The 19,542-nt window shown below is 39.8% G+C and overlaps 1 protein-coding gene across 2 annotated transcripts; it reads right to left on the reverse strand.

Moving 5' to 3' along the window:
- Nucleotides 1-858: 858 nt before the first annotated feature.
- On the reverse strand, nucleotides 859-10,747 carry LOC121389036 (glycoprotein-N-acetylgalactosamine 3-beta-galactosyltransferase 1-B-like). Of its 2 annotated transcripts, none has more exons than XM_041520641.1 (4): nucleotides 10,632-10,747; nucleotides 5,753-5,988; nucleotides 2,493-3,151; nucleotides 859-1,612 (listed from the first exon to the last, which is right to left on the reverse strand). In XM_041520641.1, the coding sequence occupies exons 2-4, from the start codon at nucleotides 5,946-5,948 to the stop codon at nucleotides 1,475-1,477; spliced, it is 993 nt and encodes a 330-aa protein (XP_041376575.1). In that variant the 5' UTR covers nucleotides 5,949-5,988; nucleotides 10,632-10,747; the 3' UTR covers nucleotides 859-1,474. The 2 variants fall into 2 exon arrangements, with proteins under 2 accessions (XP_041376575.1, XP_041376576.1); XM_041520642.1 differs by lacking the exon at nucleotides 10,632-10,747 and adding an exon at nucleotides 9,998-10,137.
- Between the last annotated feature and the right edge of the window lie 8,795 nt (nucleotides 10,748-19,542).

The raw sequence follows: 19,542 nt of genomic DNA on the forward strand, positions 1-19,542 counted from the left end.
GTTCGACTGTAGGTGGTGGTATACCAAATAGCATATGACCGGGTCAAAAAAATAAGAAAGAAAGCAAGAAATGTTTTATTTAACGACGCACTCAACACATTTTATTTACGGTTATATGGCGTCAGACATATGGTTAAGGACCACACAGATTTTGAGAGGAAACCCGCTGCCGCCACTTCATGGGCTACTCTTCCGATTAGCAGCAAGGGATCTTTTATTTGCGCTTCCCACAGGCAGGATAACACAAACCATGGCCTTTGTTGAACCAGTTATGGATCACTGGTCGGTGCAAGTGGTTTACACCTACCTATTGAGCCTTGCGGAGCACTCACTCAGGGTTTGGAGTCGGTATCTGGATTAAAAATCCCATGCCTCGACTGGGATCCGAACCCAGTACCTACCAGCATGTAGACCGATGGCTGACCGGGTCAAAGTTGTAGGTGAACCAAACTTTTAATAACACAGTCAGTACTACCAGTCCTACTATTGGTAATGAATATGACAGTGCTTGTTGTCATAAAATTTTGTTTCATCTGATCTGTAAATAGAGAATAATACATGAGTGGCCGTTAGATACCATTTATCTTACAACGAGTTGTTTTAAAACGTATCTAACGAGCGAAAGCGAGTTGGATACTTTTTTTTTTTAAACAACGAGTTGTAAGATAAATGGTATATAATTTATACGAATGTTGTATTCTATATCTTACATATCCTGAAGATCCCCCCAACCCCCCCCCCCAAAAAAAAACCCCACAAAAAAACAAAAACAAAAAAACAACAAAAAAAACAACAACAACAACAACAAACAAACAAAAAAACACCCCAAAAACAACAACAAAAAAACAAAAACAAACCAGTTTTAAAATAAATTTAAATGCCTGTTTCAACGAAAACCTATTTACTGCCCTTGCACTTAGGGTTAAAAGTCAATTTCAGGTTATCTTGTACGTCACGAAGTGATCGATTCGACAGTTCTTTTTTTTCCATTGGCTGCATGGCACTGGTGACCTGGTCATCACCTAGAAGCAGCCAGTCGTATGTCTTTAAAATGTTAACGCACATATATGTGTTAACAAGTATGTGTTATCAAAATAATGAATGATGTTCTCACCAATGGGTGTGTAAGAAATTCGTGTAATTAGTTTAAACCAGAATCGGTGTACCAGCTAATATTGTCACTGAAACGTGAACGAGGTTCTACTAAAAATAGAAATGACAAATTTGGTGTGACAGTCAAAGACGCTTCCACTTATGTCTAAAACTATATAGAAGCTTAAACCCATTTTTATCTGATTTACTTTAATCGTGAGGGGTGATAGTACTTGTATGCCTCGTGTGCAAATTGGTTGATACGCTGCGGGTAGGAGTTTAAGCCACATATATATGTTATCGTTGTCGTCTGTGGGATTTGATTTGGTGGTACACACCCTGTAGATGGAAAGATAATAAATGTTGAGAGACAGGTAACAGTTTAGTGCTGGTTTAGGTCTCTTAGGCGATGATTGATGCCATACGGTCTTGCGTGATATAACAAATATTCTAGAGTGTCCATGTTTTGTTTGTGCACGTAATGAAATGAAATGACGTAATCACTCAAACTGTCCACTCCCTGCAAAAAAAAAAAAAAAAATTAATAATAATAAAAAAATTAATAATACAAATAAAACTAATTAAAAAAAAAAAAAAAAAAAAAAAAAATATATATATATATATATATATATATATATATTATATAAATTACATATCTAATTTGCTAGTTGCATAATAAAGATTCATTAAGTTGTGTTTTAAAATGAACAAAATATGTCATAAACTACGTGTCCATAAATAAATACAACATAAATAATTCCATGTACCAAATGGATAGGATCAATGAAAATTATATTTCCAATACGTCAATACCAGGGCCGTATCCTTCGGGGGGGCAGGGGGTGGGGTGGAGTTTGGGACTTTTGCCCCCTGAGAATCTCACCTTTTTTTTTGTACTCCAGAAAATAGCATACACATCTCAGGGTTTAATTTGTATAGTGTTTCATTTGTTTATAAAAAGTAGTGCCCTCCCTAGGATTATGATCAGGGTACGGCCCTAAATAAAAAGTAATTTTATAAACATTACGTGGTAATGTCTAGGCCTGGATTCGAACACATAGCTGCCTGGCCTAAGGTTTAGCGAGTCGAAGGATCGATCGTCCTCGGTGGACTCAGTTTTTGCTCATCCCAACCAGTGTTACACGACTGGTATACCATAGGTCGTGATATCTACTGTATTATCTATAGGAAAGTGTATATAAAATATCCATGTAGCCTGTATACCTTATTTTACCTAATTATATTTCATTGTTTTTTTTTAATTTACTGGGGGGGGGGGGGGGTCTTCTGCTTTTCTGCAAATAATAGTATAAAAAGTCCTTAAATATTGATAATAATGGAGTTGAGGGAGGTCTATGTTAATTACACCCTTTATGATCCCAAGTAACAAAAGTACTTGCCTGTTTAATTCCGTTTTTGTCATATCTAAATAACCAGCTGGGAAGTGCTCCAGCAACATGGTTATACGGCGGGAAACAGTGAAATCTGCTCTTGCCAAATTTATCTGTGGAATTCTTCAGCTGAACTCCCAGGCTACCCATACATTCACCAAACGCCTCGTCCCCATATGTTCCAGTCTGTCGACACACTTTGGAATCATTTCCAGCCCTGCCAAACCGCCTCAGCGCCTCTTTGCTAACAACAAACCCAGACCCGCCACTCGAATAGTCGTATTTGTTAATCGCTTTGAAGTGATGTCCAAAATAAATCGGTTCATTGGTATCTTCCTCGGACAGAAGATATCTCAAATTTTCCATGATGACGTATGTATCGTCATCCGTCTTCAGGAACCAATCAGCGTCGTCGAAATGGTGTTTGTACACGTAGTGGAATCCTCCAAGGGTTTTCTCAGTGAGATGGTTTCTGCCTTCCGATACGTTGATGGCGACGATGCCATATTCTTCGTTGGCTACGGAACTGATGATGACGAGTTTGTTACATCGTCGGCCCCAAGTTCGCTTCAGGTATTTGACACGTGATTGTACGGTCAACGGCATCGTCATGACCCAACACAACACCCTCACCCGTTCGGCTAATTCCCTGGCAACTGCGTCATCATCTGAATAAGATTTAAAAAATACAATTGTGTAAAGAGAGACCAGAAAATGGGTAACCCATGGGGAATTCATTAATGATCACCAAATGCAACACCCTCACGCTAGTTCCCTGGCCACCGTGTCGTCATTTGAATAAAAAAAAATTAAATGCAATTTATTAAAAGAGAGAGACCAGATAATGTGGAATCAACGGGAAATTAATTAATCACCACACATCACAATACCATCACGCTTTCGACTAATTCTCTAACCACAGTGCCCTCATTTTAATAAGATTAAGAAGGAAATGTTTTATTTAATGACGCACTCAACACATTTTATTTACGGTTATATGGCGTCAGACATATGGTTAAGGACCACACAAATATTGAGAGAGGAAACCCGCTGTCGCTACTTCATGGGCTGCTCTTTTCTATTAGCAGCAAGATATCTTTTATATGCACCATCCCACAGACAGGATAGTACATACCACGGCCTTTGTTACACCAGTTGTGGAGCACTGGCTGGAAATAGCCGAATGGGTCCACCAACGGGGATCGAGCGAAAGCTTTACCACTGGGCTACTTCCCGCCCCTTAAGATTAAGAAAACAAACATTTATTAAAATAGAAAGACTAAAAAATGGGAAATTAATTAATTAATTAATTGTTCGACAAAAATAGAAATACTGAGCGATATGAGTCTCCTGTTCAAAAACTTCACCCTATCCAAGTTGTAGAGAGATGTGACTTTGCCCTATAACATGGACCTCGCTTCACCCTTGTATGACCTTGCTAAATAATCTTGATTATGAATTACTATATCAGCCATCACTAGTCAAGGTCAGGGCTGTTCAGTCAGATCGAGCGGAAAAACGTCCGCTAGACTGGTTTATGCGCTTCACGGTAAACCAAATGGCGACGTCGGGAACCAATTAAATAATTTGCGAATGTTAGCGAAACGTTCGCTGGCTGAACGTATGCCAGATGTTAGTCGATAAAACCATTAACTCAGAATTTATTAGGGAGAATCAAATGGACGACATGACAAGGTCGTGATGACATGTTACTATGGATATTACTGGTCAAGATCAGCTAGTACTTTGCTGCGTTGTTACGACTTTTTCAGTCATGAATAGCGCTCTAATCTTGCCGGAAGTCGTCTTCACGACTAGAGATCTCGAGGTAAAAAAAGAAACCGACTTCACTTTCACGACACGAGATTTCACTACACAGATGTCATTTGCCAATGAAATCCATGTTAAATTACCCAACTTTAAATGAAGATGATTGGCAATAGAACGGGTTTTCGTTGGCACTAACGACATATATCCATTGCGAACATACATTATATATATATGGATTTATGTTAGCTCCACAACTGAGAACATTTTCGTCTCAGTTGTTTTGCTATATGACCATATCTGGCTGTAGTACCGATCCGATCAGGTGGTTTAAGAACCGATTCAAACCGGCCGCCTGTTTGGTACACACCCATGTCCCTAGCCCGAGTACTCTGACTGTAAGAGAGCTAGACGGACATTTTGGAATTTTAACTCTCTTACAGTCATAATACTCGGGGTACCATTTCCCAAAACGTCAATGCACAATATTACAAAATATGATGGGCCAAATCCAGCTAGAGGGCTTACCACTGAAAAATACAAATTGTTCTCCAATTACTAGAAGCGACTATGTGTGAGCTACAACATATTTCACAATTAGGAACTATAGTGAAATGCGATGAATGAACTCTCATCCGAAAGTGCACTGTGTAGTGAGACCCATGTTAAGATTCAAAATGGCAATAAAGCATGAGAGTCGATCGGTGGGGGACAGGGGAGACCCGTCCCCTCACTTTTCAACGCCGGGGGACAATCTATAAGAAAGTATTATATTCCGTCTGCATACTCTACAGTATCTTTTTTCAATTGTTGATAAGTTGTATAGTCAAAGGATGTGTTTTTGTTGGGAAGTCCGTTTTAATGGATGTGTAGATTGCGTGCAATCTAACGCAGTCGTAGATATCGATGTCAGTAGGTTTTGCGTTGAAAATGTAAACTAACAGGTATCACTTTCAGAGACGAGTTTTGCTAAAATGAAGCACAACGTGTAAATGCATTACAGTTAACTGTTTCTTAATACTCGGCAATGACGTCAAAACGGAAGCTATTGCAATCTCAGGCGATTGGACTACGAGAAGGGGGCGGGACGTAGCCAATTTGTAAATTCAAGCGATCGTTATAAGATTGATTCCCATCGTTGGGCCCATTGGGTTATTTCTCGTTGCAGCCAGTGCACCACGATGGGTATATTCTGTCTGTGGGATGGTGCACATAAAATATCCCTTGCTAGTAATGGAATTTTTTTTATCGGGTTTCTTCTCTAAGACTATATGTCAGAATTACAAAATGTTTGACATCCAGTAGCCGGTGATTAATAAACCAATTAATTCTAGTGGTGTCGATAAACATAATAAACACAATATTTACAATATGATTGGAACTCACCATCAAGTCAAGAGCAAGAGCAAGTGAAGGTATGCAAAGATTATGTCCTGCCACCCACCTACTGTTGTATGAATAATTAATTAATTAATTAATTAATTAATGTATAAATGTATTACCATACATTGTGCTTGATCCTCCCGTGTCATTTGATCTGGATTCTCGAATTTGTACAAACTTGGACTGATCTTCGTTACCGACAAGCGTCATCACCCGAGTCTTGCTGGTCAGTAAGAAAGCTGCAACGTACATGACGACGACAACGACGACCGTATTGGCGGATATAAACACGAGACGACATCCAATGGAATTCATAGCAAGGCGAGAGGACTGGTGTGCAGTAGCGTCTGGTTATCTACAATAGTAGACTTCACATGTCTTTAATTAATAAGGCGGGGCGAGACGTAGCCCAGTGGTAAAGCGCTCGCTTCTAGCGCGGACAGTTTGGGATCGATCCCCGTCAGTGGGCCTATTGGGCTATTTGTCGCTCCAGCCAGTGCACAACGACTGGTACATCAAAAGCCGTGGTATGTACTATCCTGTCTATGGCCGACGCCATATAACCGTAGATAAAATGTGCTGAGTGCGTCATTAAATAAAACACTTAATTCCTTTATTAATAGGGACCGGCCTCGGTGGCGTCGTGGTTAGGCCATCGGTCAACAGGCTGGTAAGTACTGGGTTCGGATCCCAATCGAGGCATGGAATTTTTAATCCAGATACCTTGCTGCTAATCGGAAAGAGTAGCCCATGAAGTGGCGACAACGGGTTTCCTCTCAAAATCTGTGTGGTCCTTAGCCATATGTCTGACGCCATATAACCGTAAATAAAATGAGTGCGTCGTTAAATAAAACATTTGTTTCTTTCTTTTTTATTAATAGGGCATAAGAATTAAAGTTAAAAGTTTGTTTTCTTTAATTACACCACTAGAGCACATTGATTAATTTAATTGATCTTCGGCTGTTGGATATCAAACATTTGGTCATTCTGACACGTAGTCATCAGAGGAAACCCGCTACATTTGTTCCAATGCAACAAGGGATCTTTTATATGCATTTTCCCACAGACAGAAAAAGCACATATCACGGGCTTTGACCAGTAGTATTAACATGGCAGCACTATTAAGAGTCGTTTTTGATAACTGAAAGCAAACATTACTTACATTTTATTGTTTAAAGCATCCATTTTCTAACATCCGAAGTGTTTCTGGTCATTCTGGTGTTTATAATATCACGACATGCATTTTTAAATTTCATTTTAAACACGCAGGGGAGACATTATTGTTAATATCAGCACTCTATATTCTTATAATATGCACATATTTGGCATCACTGGAACGGGAATGATCCACTATACCCTTCAGTATTAATAATTGGAAGATTTTCCCATTTGTTATGTAACTAGAGGCCAAAAGGTGGCGCTTTTTGAAGAAAAGTGAACATTTTAGACGTTTTGCAATAAAATCGCCACAGTGTGCATGAAAGGTGAATGAATCAGGTAATCTTAGCTTAGAATATATAAAAAAGGAACCTGGAATAATTTTGGTCGTACTTTATTAGTTTTGGGACACTAATAATGCAGTTTAACCCCTCCATATCCATCACCAAAATTTCACTAAATTCATTTTTCTGTAAAAGTACCGCTAAGTGAAATGTATCATTTAATTATTTCCTGTAAAATGCTGTTAAGCAGGTTTTTTGTGTTCATATGACACATTTCATTTCTTTGGTGAACATATTAACCTTTATATTAATCCTACCTAACTGTTTTTATCTAATTATTATGTTTGTGCAGGGACCATCTCAAGGCGATCCTTTAGATCCACCTAATGGTACAACTCAACTGGAAAGCAGTCTAGGTGTCATCGTCACTAGCCCTGTTTGATTCATCATCTGTGTCCTCCTCGTCGCTGTATTCCTCATCTTCAGAATCAGTTTCTGTGTTATCCTGATCTATGGTCTCAAGGATGTCTACAAGTTCTACTGGGAGTACATCCTTCTCACTCCACTTTGGTTCCAGCATCCCATTGTCATTTGTCCATCCATGTCCATCGGTTGGGTCTGGTATGGGTGGTTGTGGGATATAAGCACGTTTCCATACCCCAACCTGAACGTTTACCCGTTTCAGGTGCTCCATCAGGGTGCTTTGGCATGGGGGCATGGAAGCAAAATCAGTCTTCCTTGATTGTCTCAGTGTCCCATCGTCTCTACATTTTAAAAGCAGGCGAACATGGCGACGGTTATTTACTTTCTTTAGTCTTTTCTCCCCGTACATTCCGCAGGTGAAATGTTCTATCACCGTTGCCACTTCTCCAGGTATTGTCCATGCTTCCCCATGTTCTGCGAATGCTTTCTGGAAGGTATCGTTTTTCATCAACATTTTGAGGGGTTTGACCTTTCCTTTTGATTTAAAAGCACTGGTGCTGTCACACCACGTGAAGCAATGCAAACCCAGCAGTGCTGAGCACAGTATTGGAGTATGTGACTCTGCTAAGTCACTAATGTCAATGCAACGCTTTGTGCCTCCCTTTTCCCTTTCGAACAGAATTTGCAGGCCATTCAGCCGATGTGCATGGTGCAGCAAGATAACAAAAGATATCTGTATCAGGGCTTTTCACTCGCACAGTTCGAAAACCTCGCTGCTTTGCATATGCACAATACAACACCACTCTTGTGTCCGTTTCTTCCTGTGTTGATTTAAGGGCTTCAATTTCTTTCACTGAGACATTTTTCCCATCAGAAGTCAATTGGTAAGCCGTGCCTTCACAGATAAGAGTCACCTCTCGACCAGTTAGGACATGGACAGAACTGGGACTACTCCACGTTTCCAATAAAATCTGTACCAGCTGTTTTTCATTGTCACCATTGGGCAAGAAGGATTTCCTGTCCTTTGGCCGTTTCATTTTCCCACTACTTAGAATCAGCTTCTCCCCAACTCCTCGATGCTTCCTTTCCATTGCTTTTATTGACTGAGGACTGTACATGTCAGTGCTGAACACACAAAGAATACTTTGTTTTCAATGCTGGATCTAAAGGATCGCCTTGAGATGGTCCGTGCACAAACATAATAATTAGATAAAAACATTGTGGCGGTTTTATTGCAAAAAGTAAATAAAATTCACTTTTCTTCAAAAAGCGCCACCTTTTGGCCTCTACTTACATAACAAATGGGAAAATCTTCAAATTATTAATACTGAAGTGTAGAATGGATCGTTCCCATTCCATTGATACCAAATATGTGCATACTATAAGAATATAAAGTGCTGATATTAACAATAATGTTGTAGCATGGAGCCAAACTCATGGCCTGTACACCTATTGAGTACCAATGGTTTTCCTATTAACATAATTTTTCTGAATTACTAGACCCATAGGTATAAAAATATACCAAAGAAGTTAAGATATGGCGGAGGTGCACGGTGGCCCCACCTAGCCCATGGACTAAACTTATTATTCATTTCCAACAATCTGATTAAAATTAGCTCTACTGGTATATGCCAGTAGATCTAACAGCATTGCATGGACTCCCATGTCCATGTGAAATTTCATCTATAAATAACAATTTAAATATCGACCAATTACACTTCGTCTTTTATAGCGTCATTCGGAAGCATACAAATTCTAAAAATATCGGGCGAGACTTATTTATGCAATAGGCGAACTTGGAAAAGTGCAGTAATAAACTCTGGATTGTATACTGGTATAAACAGATTTCATGGCTATACCATCATTGTTTTTTTCGTCTTGAAACGAATTTTATATAAAATTTTATATTGAAATTAGTTTCCGGCATACTTCGCAATTCACCCGAATCATTTTGTATACCCTCGGCATAATCCCGAATGTTTTCAAATTCTTTTCAAATTACTGGCATGATTTTGCAAGTAAGGTTTTGATTGGTCGAATGAAAGGTCAACTGGACATGAGCTCCAATGGGCTGCTGTTAGATCCACATGTAATAGTGGAGATAATTTTAATTAGATTGCATTTCCAAGGGTTGAAAGGAAAGGGTCTGTAACTTTAAAAGTACTTGGTTCTCTTGTAACACGATATGGCATTTCTGATTGAACCGTTTTTTGTTTTTTAAACATGAAATAGTTAAAGTTTGTCTTGCTTAACGACACCACCAGAGCACATTGATTTATTAATCATTGGCTATTGAATGTAAAGGAGTGTAAAAGAATATAGCATGTTGTCAAATAATACACCATGTAAAAGAATACGCAATGTTGTAAAGTATACGACATGTTGTAAAATAATACATCGTGTTGTAAAAGAATACATCGTGTTGTAAAATAATACATCGTGTTGTAAAAGAATACACCGTGTTGTAAAATAATACTACATACAAAATAACCTTCTTACACATGCACTCGTTTGTGAGAAGATCATTCGTTATTTTTGATAACACATATTTGTTAACTCACATACGTGTGTTAACATTTTAAAGACATACGACTGGCTGCTCCTAAGTGAAGACCAAGTCACCAATGCCATACCATCCAGTGCAAAAAAATATTGGTCGAATCGATCACTTCGTGACGTATAAGATAACCTGAAATTGACTTGTTGATGACGCATAAGTTAAGCTCAAGGGCCGTAAATAGGTTTTCGTTGGAAAAGGCATATAAATTTATTTTGAAACTGTTTTTCAGGATATGTAAGAAATAGAATACAACATTCGTTTCCGTTAGATATCATTTATCTTACAACTCGTTGTTTAAAAACGTAGTCAACTAGCTTTCACTCATTAGATGTGTTTTAAAACAGCTCGTTGTAGTATAAAATGGTATCTAACGGCCACTCATGTAGTATTCTCTCTCTATATATCAAATTGTAAAATAATATATTACATTGTAAAATAATATATATATATATATATATATATATATATTGTAAAAACAGAATGCACTATAATGTAAAACAGATCCAAACAGATTTCAGAAATTAAACTTTTGAAATTATATTCCAAGAGTAATTTAATTGTCAGCATACTTACATTGAATACGCGTGCGTCTTTCGTTTGAAGTCGGTTGTATTTTTATCGGGATATCGACATATTCGTACGTCACATATTCGATCAGACGACAGCTGAGTCGTGTTCTTGACGCAGGAAGAAAGATCTTTTTCGACGTTGTGGACTTTTGTGATTATGACCTTGACATTGTCAGATGACTTACATTTAAAGTTACACACTGAGATATTATTGCATGTAGTTGTGATAAATAACGACAAATTAATCAATGACATATAATAATAATAATAATAATAAATAATAATAATCTTAGCATAATTTACTGAAGAATATCAAAAACGTATATGTGTTTATTTATTATGCACGTTATCATACCCAGGACAGTACATACCACGGACTTTGATGTACAAGTTGTTCAGCACTGACTGGGGATGAGGAAAAAAACACCATAGATGGGAAATGATCCTGGGACCCATCGCACGTCAAGCGAACGCTTTAGTACTGAACTACATCCTGGTCCTATGTTAAAGACCATGGTATGTGCTATCCTGCATATGAAGAGTTCAGGCGCAAAACGCGATATAAACCATTTTCTTTCTTTTTTTAGTTAAAGCCATTATTGTATGTCAGTAAGGGCTAATCGTAGGCCCGCTGATTTGCTGCAAAACGAGATTGATCCTTATGAAATTGTATTAGGTAAATCCCGTTTTTTTTTTTTTTTCTTTTTTTTTTTTGGTCAAAACGCAATATACGCCAATTAAAAAAGTCACTGTTACTGAAAATGAAAAATGGATATATCGCGTTTTGCGCCTAAACTCTTCATATAAAATATCTTTTGCTACTAATGGAAAAATGTAGCACTTTTCCTATATTAAAGGCCGCGGTATGTGCTGTCCTGTCTGTAGGATGGTGTATATAAAACATCCTTTGCTACTAATGGAAACATGTAGCAGGTTTCCTGTATTAAAGGCCGCAGTATGTGCTATCCTGTCTGTGGGATGGTGCACATAAAATATCATTTGCTACTAATGGAAACATGTAAACGTTGTTTTTTCTTTCATTAAAGGTCGTGGTATGTGCTATCCCGTATGTGGGATGGTGCATACAAAATATCCTTTGTTACTAATGGAAAATGTGGCAGGTTTCCTATATTAAAGGCCGCAATATATGCTATCCTGTCTGTGGGATGGTGCACATAAAATATCATTTGCTACTAATGGAAACATGTAAACGTTTTTTTTTCTTTCATTAAAGGTCGTGGTATGTGCTATCCCGTATGTGGGATGGTGCATACAAAATATCCTTTGTTACTAATGGAAAATGTAGCAGGTTCCTATATTAAAGGCCGTAGTACGTTCTATTATGTCTGTGGGACGGTGCATATAAAATATCCCTTGCTACTAATTGAAATAAAATGTAGCAGGTTTCCTCTCTAAGACTATATATCAGAATTACTATTTGTTTGACACCCAATAGCCAATGATTAATAATTATATCAATCAATGTGCCCTAAACGTGGTGTTAAAACCCCTAACATCCTGTGCCTATATTAAAGGCCCTGGTATGTGCTATCCTGTCTTTGGGATGGTGCATATAAAATACCCCTTGCTACTAATTGAAAACTATGGTGTCGTTAAACAAAACAAACTTTAACATCCCGTACCACAGACTTACATTTTTTAAAATAATTATTTTGTTATATGATAATATGAGGATAGGTCCTATTCAAACTCTTGGTACACCGTCTATTGGTTTCGGTATCAACAACCCTTACATTGTTTACCAATTATTGCGACAGCTTGTTGAAACAATCGTTAAGAACTGATTGAAACTATCGACTCAACAACGGCTTTTTATGTGCATGAATGTGGGACCAAGAAGATCAAGCTTATGGCCTTCGGACAAGCTTACAAATAAAAGAATATTTGTTGTTTTTTTGAAAAAAGGTTTCGTGCTCACAATACATTAACTTACGCTCCAACAGCTGTCATTTCGTTTTATTCTTCTGACATTTCCACCCAAAACATTAGCTTTGTCACTCAACAACATTTAGAGTTTTGAAGATGAAGAAATGTTTTATTTAACGACGCACTCAAAACATTTTAATTATATAGCGAGGAAGACAGAGATAATAAGAGAGGAAACCCGCTGACGTAACGCCATGTGGGCTACTCTTTCAGGCGCGTGGGCAGGAAATTGTGCAGGGAGGGGGTCTAGACTGGCGAGTGAAGTGTTTTTCGTATGGAGCTGGAGGGCGTGGGGGTGGGCAGAGTGGTGGGTTGAGCTTCAAAACCCACACCCTGCACACGCGCCTGTCTTTTCGATTAGCAGCAAGGGATAGTTTATGTGCACCATACCACAGACAGGATAGTACATACCTTGAGTTTTGAAAGTCTCATATGTAATAAACTCATAAGTTTCTGAAGTTCATTACTAGTTTGTATAACAATTTGATTTAAAGCATATTAATAGATTAATAGCAAAGGATCGGCCAACGGGCATTTAAAAAAAATATACTTCTTCGTGAATCAGACTAAATACATGCATGCTAAAAGTGGTAACTGAGAATGAAGCTTGGAGATGAGGAATGAGAGAGAGAGAGAGAGAGAGAGAGAGAGAGAGAGAGAGAGAGAGAGAGAGAGAGAGAGAGAGAGAGAGAGAGAGAGAGAGAGAGAGAGAGACACACACACACACACACACACACACACACACACACACACACAGACAGACAGACAGAGAGAGATATTGAGATTTAAAGTGACAGATCCTAGGTTTTAAATACTACGACTTATTTTTCACTATTAAAGCCGCTTTTGATAACTTAAAATAGAAATACTTATATTTTATTATTTAAAATATTAATGTTCAGAGAGAGAGAGAGAGAGAGAGAGAGAGAGAGAGAGAGAGAGAGAGAGAGAGAGAGAGAGAGAGAGAGAGAGAGAGAGAGAGAGAGAGACAGAGAGAGAGAGAGAAAGAGAAGAGAGGGATAGAGAGAAAGAAGAGAGGGATAGAGAATTCCAGTTAGAAAAATTAAAAGTGGAACATGAGTTAAAGTTGAATACTGAAGAAGTTAGACGGGAGGCAGGAAATGGTTTTAACATGTCGGAGGCTTATAGATCAGTGCCTGTATTTGACGATCAGGAGGTAGATGTTCTTCCAACTTTTTGAACGGGCCGCTAAGCAGCTAAATTGGCCGCAGTCTAAGTGGACATTGTTAGCCGTGTCTAAGTTTAAGGGGAAGGCTAGTGTAGCTTATAATTCAATGAGTGATGAGCAAGCAAGTCAGTACGACCTAGTTAAGGCGGCAGTGTTGAGGGCGTATGAATTACGACCTGAGGATTATCGTTTACGGTATAGCGAGTTGAGAAAAACGCAGGGTCAGTCTTATAGTGAGTTTGTGGCTAAGAAGGCAGGGATGTTTGATAAATGGGTGGTGTCTCATCAGGTAGTGTCATATACCGAGTTACGGGAGTTGTTGATCTTACAGGACATTAAAAATGGATTACCAGTTAGCTTACGTATTCATTTAGAGGATCGTGATGTCAAAAAGATAGAGGAGGCAGGCATAGTGGCAGATGATTACGTGTTAATACACAAAGCTCAGGCAGTACAGGGTAGCTCTTTACAACAGGGTGATAAGAAGAAATTTCAGCCAGGTTTTTCCCGGGAAAGTAACTATCGGGGAGAGTCATTTAGTTGGTCAGCTAGTCAGGCAAGGAATGTACCTGGTGGGCAAAGTAAGGATAAACCTGCATTATCAGCCAAGGCACGAACCTTTCGTCCACATTGCAGTTACTGTAAAAAGGATAACCATCTTGTTGGGGACTGTTTTAAAAGGAAACGCGATAATGCGCAAGTGGTCGGTTTAGTGAGGTCAGCTCCGCTAGCGAGAGAGTTAATGGTTAGTCCCATGGCAGAGAAAGTAAACCCGTATGTGTCCACTGGTATGGTTTGTGATGCGAAACAAGAATTGAGTCCTAAGGCAATATCAATCTATCGAGATACCGGGTGTAGTCAGTCGCTGATAACATCAGAGTGTTTAGCTGGTATTGAGAATTCAGATACAGGACGTAGTTTGGCTTTAACCTCGGTTACTGGAGAACACATGGTTGTCCGGTTACATAACGTTTTCTTGTGTTCGAAGTTTGTGACGGGACCAGTCGTTATGGGTGTTGTGAAGGACTTGCCTGTTGAAAACATAGGAGTTTTGTTGGGTAATGATTTGACTAGTTAGTGTTGTCAGCCGAAATGTGACCAATTGTTAATTAAAGACAGCCCTTTACCAATAGAAGAGAGTGAGGTTGATGAGATTAGATATCCTGCGTGTGTAAAGACTAGGGCTATGGCCAGAAGGGTAACACGAGACCCAAAGGATATTTGTGATTTGTCTGACACGTGTGTGAGCCATGAAATTGGAGTGGATGAGGTTATCAGTAAAATGGTAGATAAGTCAACTGAGGAATTAAATGTGGAAATGAACCAGTTGTGGGTGATAGAGTGGACTTACCTTGTAATAGACAAGAGTTAGTTCTAGAGCAGGGGGTTGATCCAAGAGCAGGGGGTTGATCCAAGATCCAAAATTGTTGGCAGCTCGCACTACTTTGTTAACTGAGGGTGAGATGGAGGATCAGAAGTCAGGTTATGATATGGACATGGGAGTATTAATGAATAAGAGAGTTAGAGATAGGAGGTGGCAGGCAACCGAACTAGCTAGGAAGCAACTGAGCTATGCTCAGAGCAAAATAAAATCAGTGTTTCATAGGAAGGCTAGGAGTCGGGAATTTAAACCAGGGGATAAGGTGCTGCTGTACCTTCCCATTAAACGGGGTTCTGTGCAGAACAGGTATTTCGGGCCCTATGTTGTGCGCAAACGGGTTAATGAGACAGGGTATGTGATAAACACTACTGATAGGGTTAGGAAAAGTAGGTATTGTCACATCAATTTGCTAAAAGGTTATTTTGACAAACTGCCGATAGTTCCAGAGTTACCGGTCCAAATTGAGAGTCACTCAATTTCCTGTGATGACGTCAAGACTGCGAAGATCAAATTAACCAACAGCCAGATTCTAGCAGACTTGAGCCCCCAGCGAGCAAAGTTGACTACGTTGATTCAAGACAAAGTTTCCATTTGTCAGGACCTTCCAACGGTTACCAATACCTTAATCCAAGATGTGCGCTTGGAACCCAACGCTACACCGAGTCGACAGCATGCCTATCGGAGAAAACCTGTAAAACGTGCGACACTGAAAAAGAAGGAATCGAAGTTCCAGTGGTCAGACGAATGCGAGAAGTCATTCAACCGTCTCAAGATGCTCTCCTTGTCTCGCGTGATGGCAGCACCAGACTACCGAATGCCTTTCAAGCTAGCTGTGGATGCCAGTGACGTGGGAGCTGGAGCTGTGCTGTTCCAGGAAGACGAAAATGGACTGGACCATCCTGTAAGTTTCTTCTCCAAAAAATTTGACAAACACCAGGTGAACTATTCCACTATAGAGAAGGAAGCTTTGGCCATGGTACAAGCTCTGAAGCATTTTCAGATCTACATGAAATCGGCAGTGCATCAAGTGGTGGTCTTTACTGATCATAATCCGCTTACCTTCATTCACAGAATGAAAGCCACCAACCAGAGAGTTTTGAGATGGAGTCTTCTTCTGCAGGAATTCCCAATTACCATTGAACATATCAAGGGCACTTCTAATGTAATCGCTGATGCCCTGTCCCGAAGTTGAACGTTATGATAATGTGTTGACATTCTTGATTTCTGTTTTGTTTTTATATATATTATTTGTATACCAGGGACTCAGAGACTCAGTGTGATTACTGGTAGTCACCTTATTACTATGTGTTATAAATGCCCGGATGCGTCGTTTAACGCACTTTTTGTTTTAATGTAGTATATTTCCCTATTCCTAGAGTAGAGGAAATATCCTTTTTGAGGTGGGGGTGTGTGACGGAACAGGCTCTTAATTTAGTTTTCGCCTGTGGCGATATTAATTGTTTTAGAGGGCCGTGTGCAGTTCCAATATACACTTAAGCCCAGGTGTGCACTTTGTTACGTAATACCTCCGCGCGACCGTGGTCGAGCTGTGCCTAATACACACCCAGCCCAAGTGCGGAGGCCATGCGGCCAGTAGTTACGTAATACCTCCGCAAGTGCGGTTTTTACGACCGTGATTTTGGCGACTTGGCGTCAGCAAGTCTGGCCATCTAAGGAAAATTGTCGTCTTGGTCGCTGTGGAAATATCAGTTGTAGGTATTCGGTGCCGCGATGTACCCCCAGGCGATACTGGGATTTATAATAAATAGCTAGGGTTTTAGAGATATCAGGGAGAAACATAGGAAGGCTTCCAGGGGGAACGTTGTCCGTCCGGACTGGTAAATATATTATTTCTGCACTGTTGTATAACCTTGATGTGATTGATGTGACTTTAAATATTTTAATACTGTATTATACCAATATTATTTAGACGGTGCTGCCGGTAATCTGACGCAGTAAACTGTAGGCTCACTGTTCTAATATATATAAAGCTTAACCAGTCATCCTAGAGGACCTAGGTAAACTGTAGGTTATTGTCTTTATTGTGATAGGTACCATTATTAATTCTATATTACAAGGTTACTGAATGAGTAGATAAGGGTTAATTAAAAATTAACCAGTTAGGAATAGAGTTGTAATTCCTTTATTAATTAAGTTCCCCTGGAAGCGTTTCTCAATTATCACACGTGTGGGTGTTGTGTCACGGTGAAGTGATTACAATATTGTGTAAACTAGACACCTAGAGATTAACTAATTAAGTGATCAGTTCTGGGTTGTTATTATTTGTTGTTGTTAATTAACTACTGCGGCAGTACATTTGTCAGCGTAGTATTAATACAGATTCCAAAGTGTATTGTATTTTTGTTGTGTTTTCTAGTGAACTAAACGTGCTATAATCATACATACTTTATATAAGATCTTATCTCTGATCATACCTAGACGAGCCACGCGGGTTTTGAACTGCCCGTTACAGAGAGATCTAATAGATATACAGTTAGGAGAGATATTTGGATAATCGTGTTTCATTCAGTTACGGGTATTATAGGATCCCCGTGACAGCTGTTGTATTTATGGAATTCATTTATGTATACAATAGTTATCTCAATATGTGTATCGTAGTCAATCTGACCTGAACGCAAAAAGATCCTTGCAAAATGCGGGCATCGGGTTAGTACAAAGAAAGCTGTCGACAATATATGGAAACCGTAAAAACAGCCTTGCGTATTATAATATATATACTACTCAAAAGAATTTAAGGGTCAAAAATGTATAACCAAATAAGTTTCAGAGTGTATTAGATTGATGATGTAAACTACACCAAATTTTTTATTTATTGTTCCATATTTACAAAAACCCACAAATAAACGTCACTGTATACAAGAAAGTCACATGACATGCTGTCAGAGTTGAAGGTTGTCAAACATGGATTTTACACATTAGAACATTCGTTTAATAGTGTGTGAATCCACCCCTGGCGCGAATACACTCGACACATCGTTGCCTCATGCTGTTGATCAAACGTCTGAAGAACTCTTGGGGAATGGCCTGCCACTCTGCCATAAGAAGTTGACCCAGATCATGAAGGTTGGCCGAGGGGCATGGTTATCCCGAACTCTCCTGCCTAATTCGTCCCAGGCGTACTCTATTGGGGCCAAGTCAGGCGAATATGCTGGCCAATCCATCCTGGCGATACCTTGTTGTCTGAGAAAGTCCGTTACCACCCTGGCGCGGTGGGGTCTGGCATTGTCATCCTGCAGAACTGCCCCGCCGCCAATCTGCTGAAGGCCTGGGAGAACCAACGGCCGCATAATCTCATTCAGATAGCGGATTCCATTCAGATTGCCATCCACCACATAGAGGGGGGTCCTGTGGTGGATAGAGATGCCGCCCCACACCATGACGCTGCCACCACCGAACCGGTGACGTTGTCTAACGTTAACGTCAGCGAAGCGCTCCCCAGGACGTCTGTAGACACGAACCCGACCGTCGTTGAACTGGAGACTAAACCTGGACTCATCAGTGAACATCACTCGACCCCATTGAACACGTTGCCACCGCAGATGAAGCATGCACCAGTGACGTCTGGCCGTTCTGTGACGTGGTAGGAGTGGTGGTCGAACAGCCTGGCGACGGCAGCGTAGATTATTGGCTCTCAGACGATTGCGTATGGTTTGATCAGACACTCGAGTTCCAGTCGCAGTCCGCAGATTGTCACGTAATCGGCGTGCAGTGGTTGTGCGTTGACGTAGAGCCATATTGGTGATGTAGCGGTCCTCTCTATTTGTAGTGCTTCGGGGTCTTCCCGAACGTGGACGATTTCGAACAGAATTCGTTGCTTGGTACCGTTGCCACAGTCCGCCAACGACACTCTGACTGACACCAAGTCTCAGAGCAACATTTCTTTGCGTATTGCCATCCTGAAGCCAAGCAATAGCCCTTCCTCGATCTTCGATAGTCAGTTGAAGTCATACCATTGTCGAATTTGGAGTGTGCACCGTACACGAACGCAAGCTCCAATTATACGGATATTCAGCATTGGGAACATGGAATACACGTGCAAAGCGTGAAAATGAAGCGCTTTGTGAAAAAGCAAGTTATGGGCACTTAGCAGACCTTTCGCTTTCGCCCTAATTTACGTGCAAATGTAAGCATGTTTTCGCCATTAGAACTAGTCGACAGTGTCAATGACAGTGGATTTTAATTCATTTATGGGTTGCTTAGACCCACTTTCGTCAAAATGGAACAATACCATGCGTAACATTATGGTCTAGCTAAAATAACTGACATTCAAAAAATAATGTCGAAAATATCGTCTGACCCTTAAATTCATTTGATATATACTAGAAAAACTGGGTCCTGTTTACTTTTCGATTCTTTGTTTGGCTGTTTCCCGTTTCT

The sequence above is a fragment of the Gigantopelta aegis genome, chromosome 14, assembly GCF_016097555.1.
Source record: "Gigantopelta aegis isolate Gae_Host chromosome 14, Gae_host_genome, whole genome shotgun sequence".
NCBI lineage: Eukaryota > Metazoa > Mollusca > Gastropoda > Neomphalida > Peltospiridae > Gigantopelta > Gigantopelta aegis.

Excerpts from the sequence above, each read along its gene's own strand:
- LOC121389036 (XM_041520641.1), bottom strand. The coding sequence starts at position 5,948 with ATGAATTCCATTGGATGTCGTCTCGTGTTTATATCCGCCAATACGGTC. Across the intron at positions 3,152-5,752 it reads AGGATCAAGCACAATGTATG|ATGATGACGCAGTTGCCAGG; the intron begins GTAATACATTTA and ends AATCTTATTCAG. Across the intron at positions 1,613-2,492 it reads ACAAAAACGGAATTAAACAG|GGAGTGGACAGTTTGAGTGA; the intron begins GCAAGTACTTTT and ends TTTTTTTTGCAG.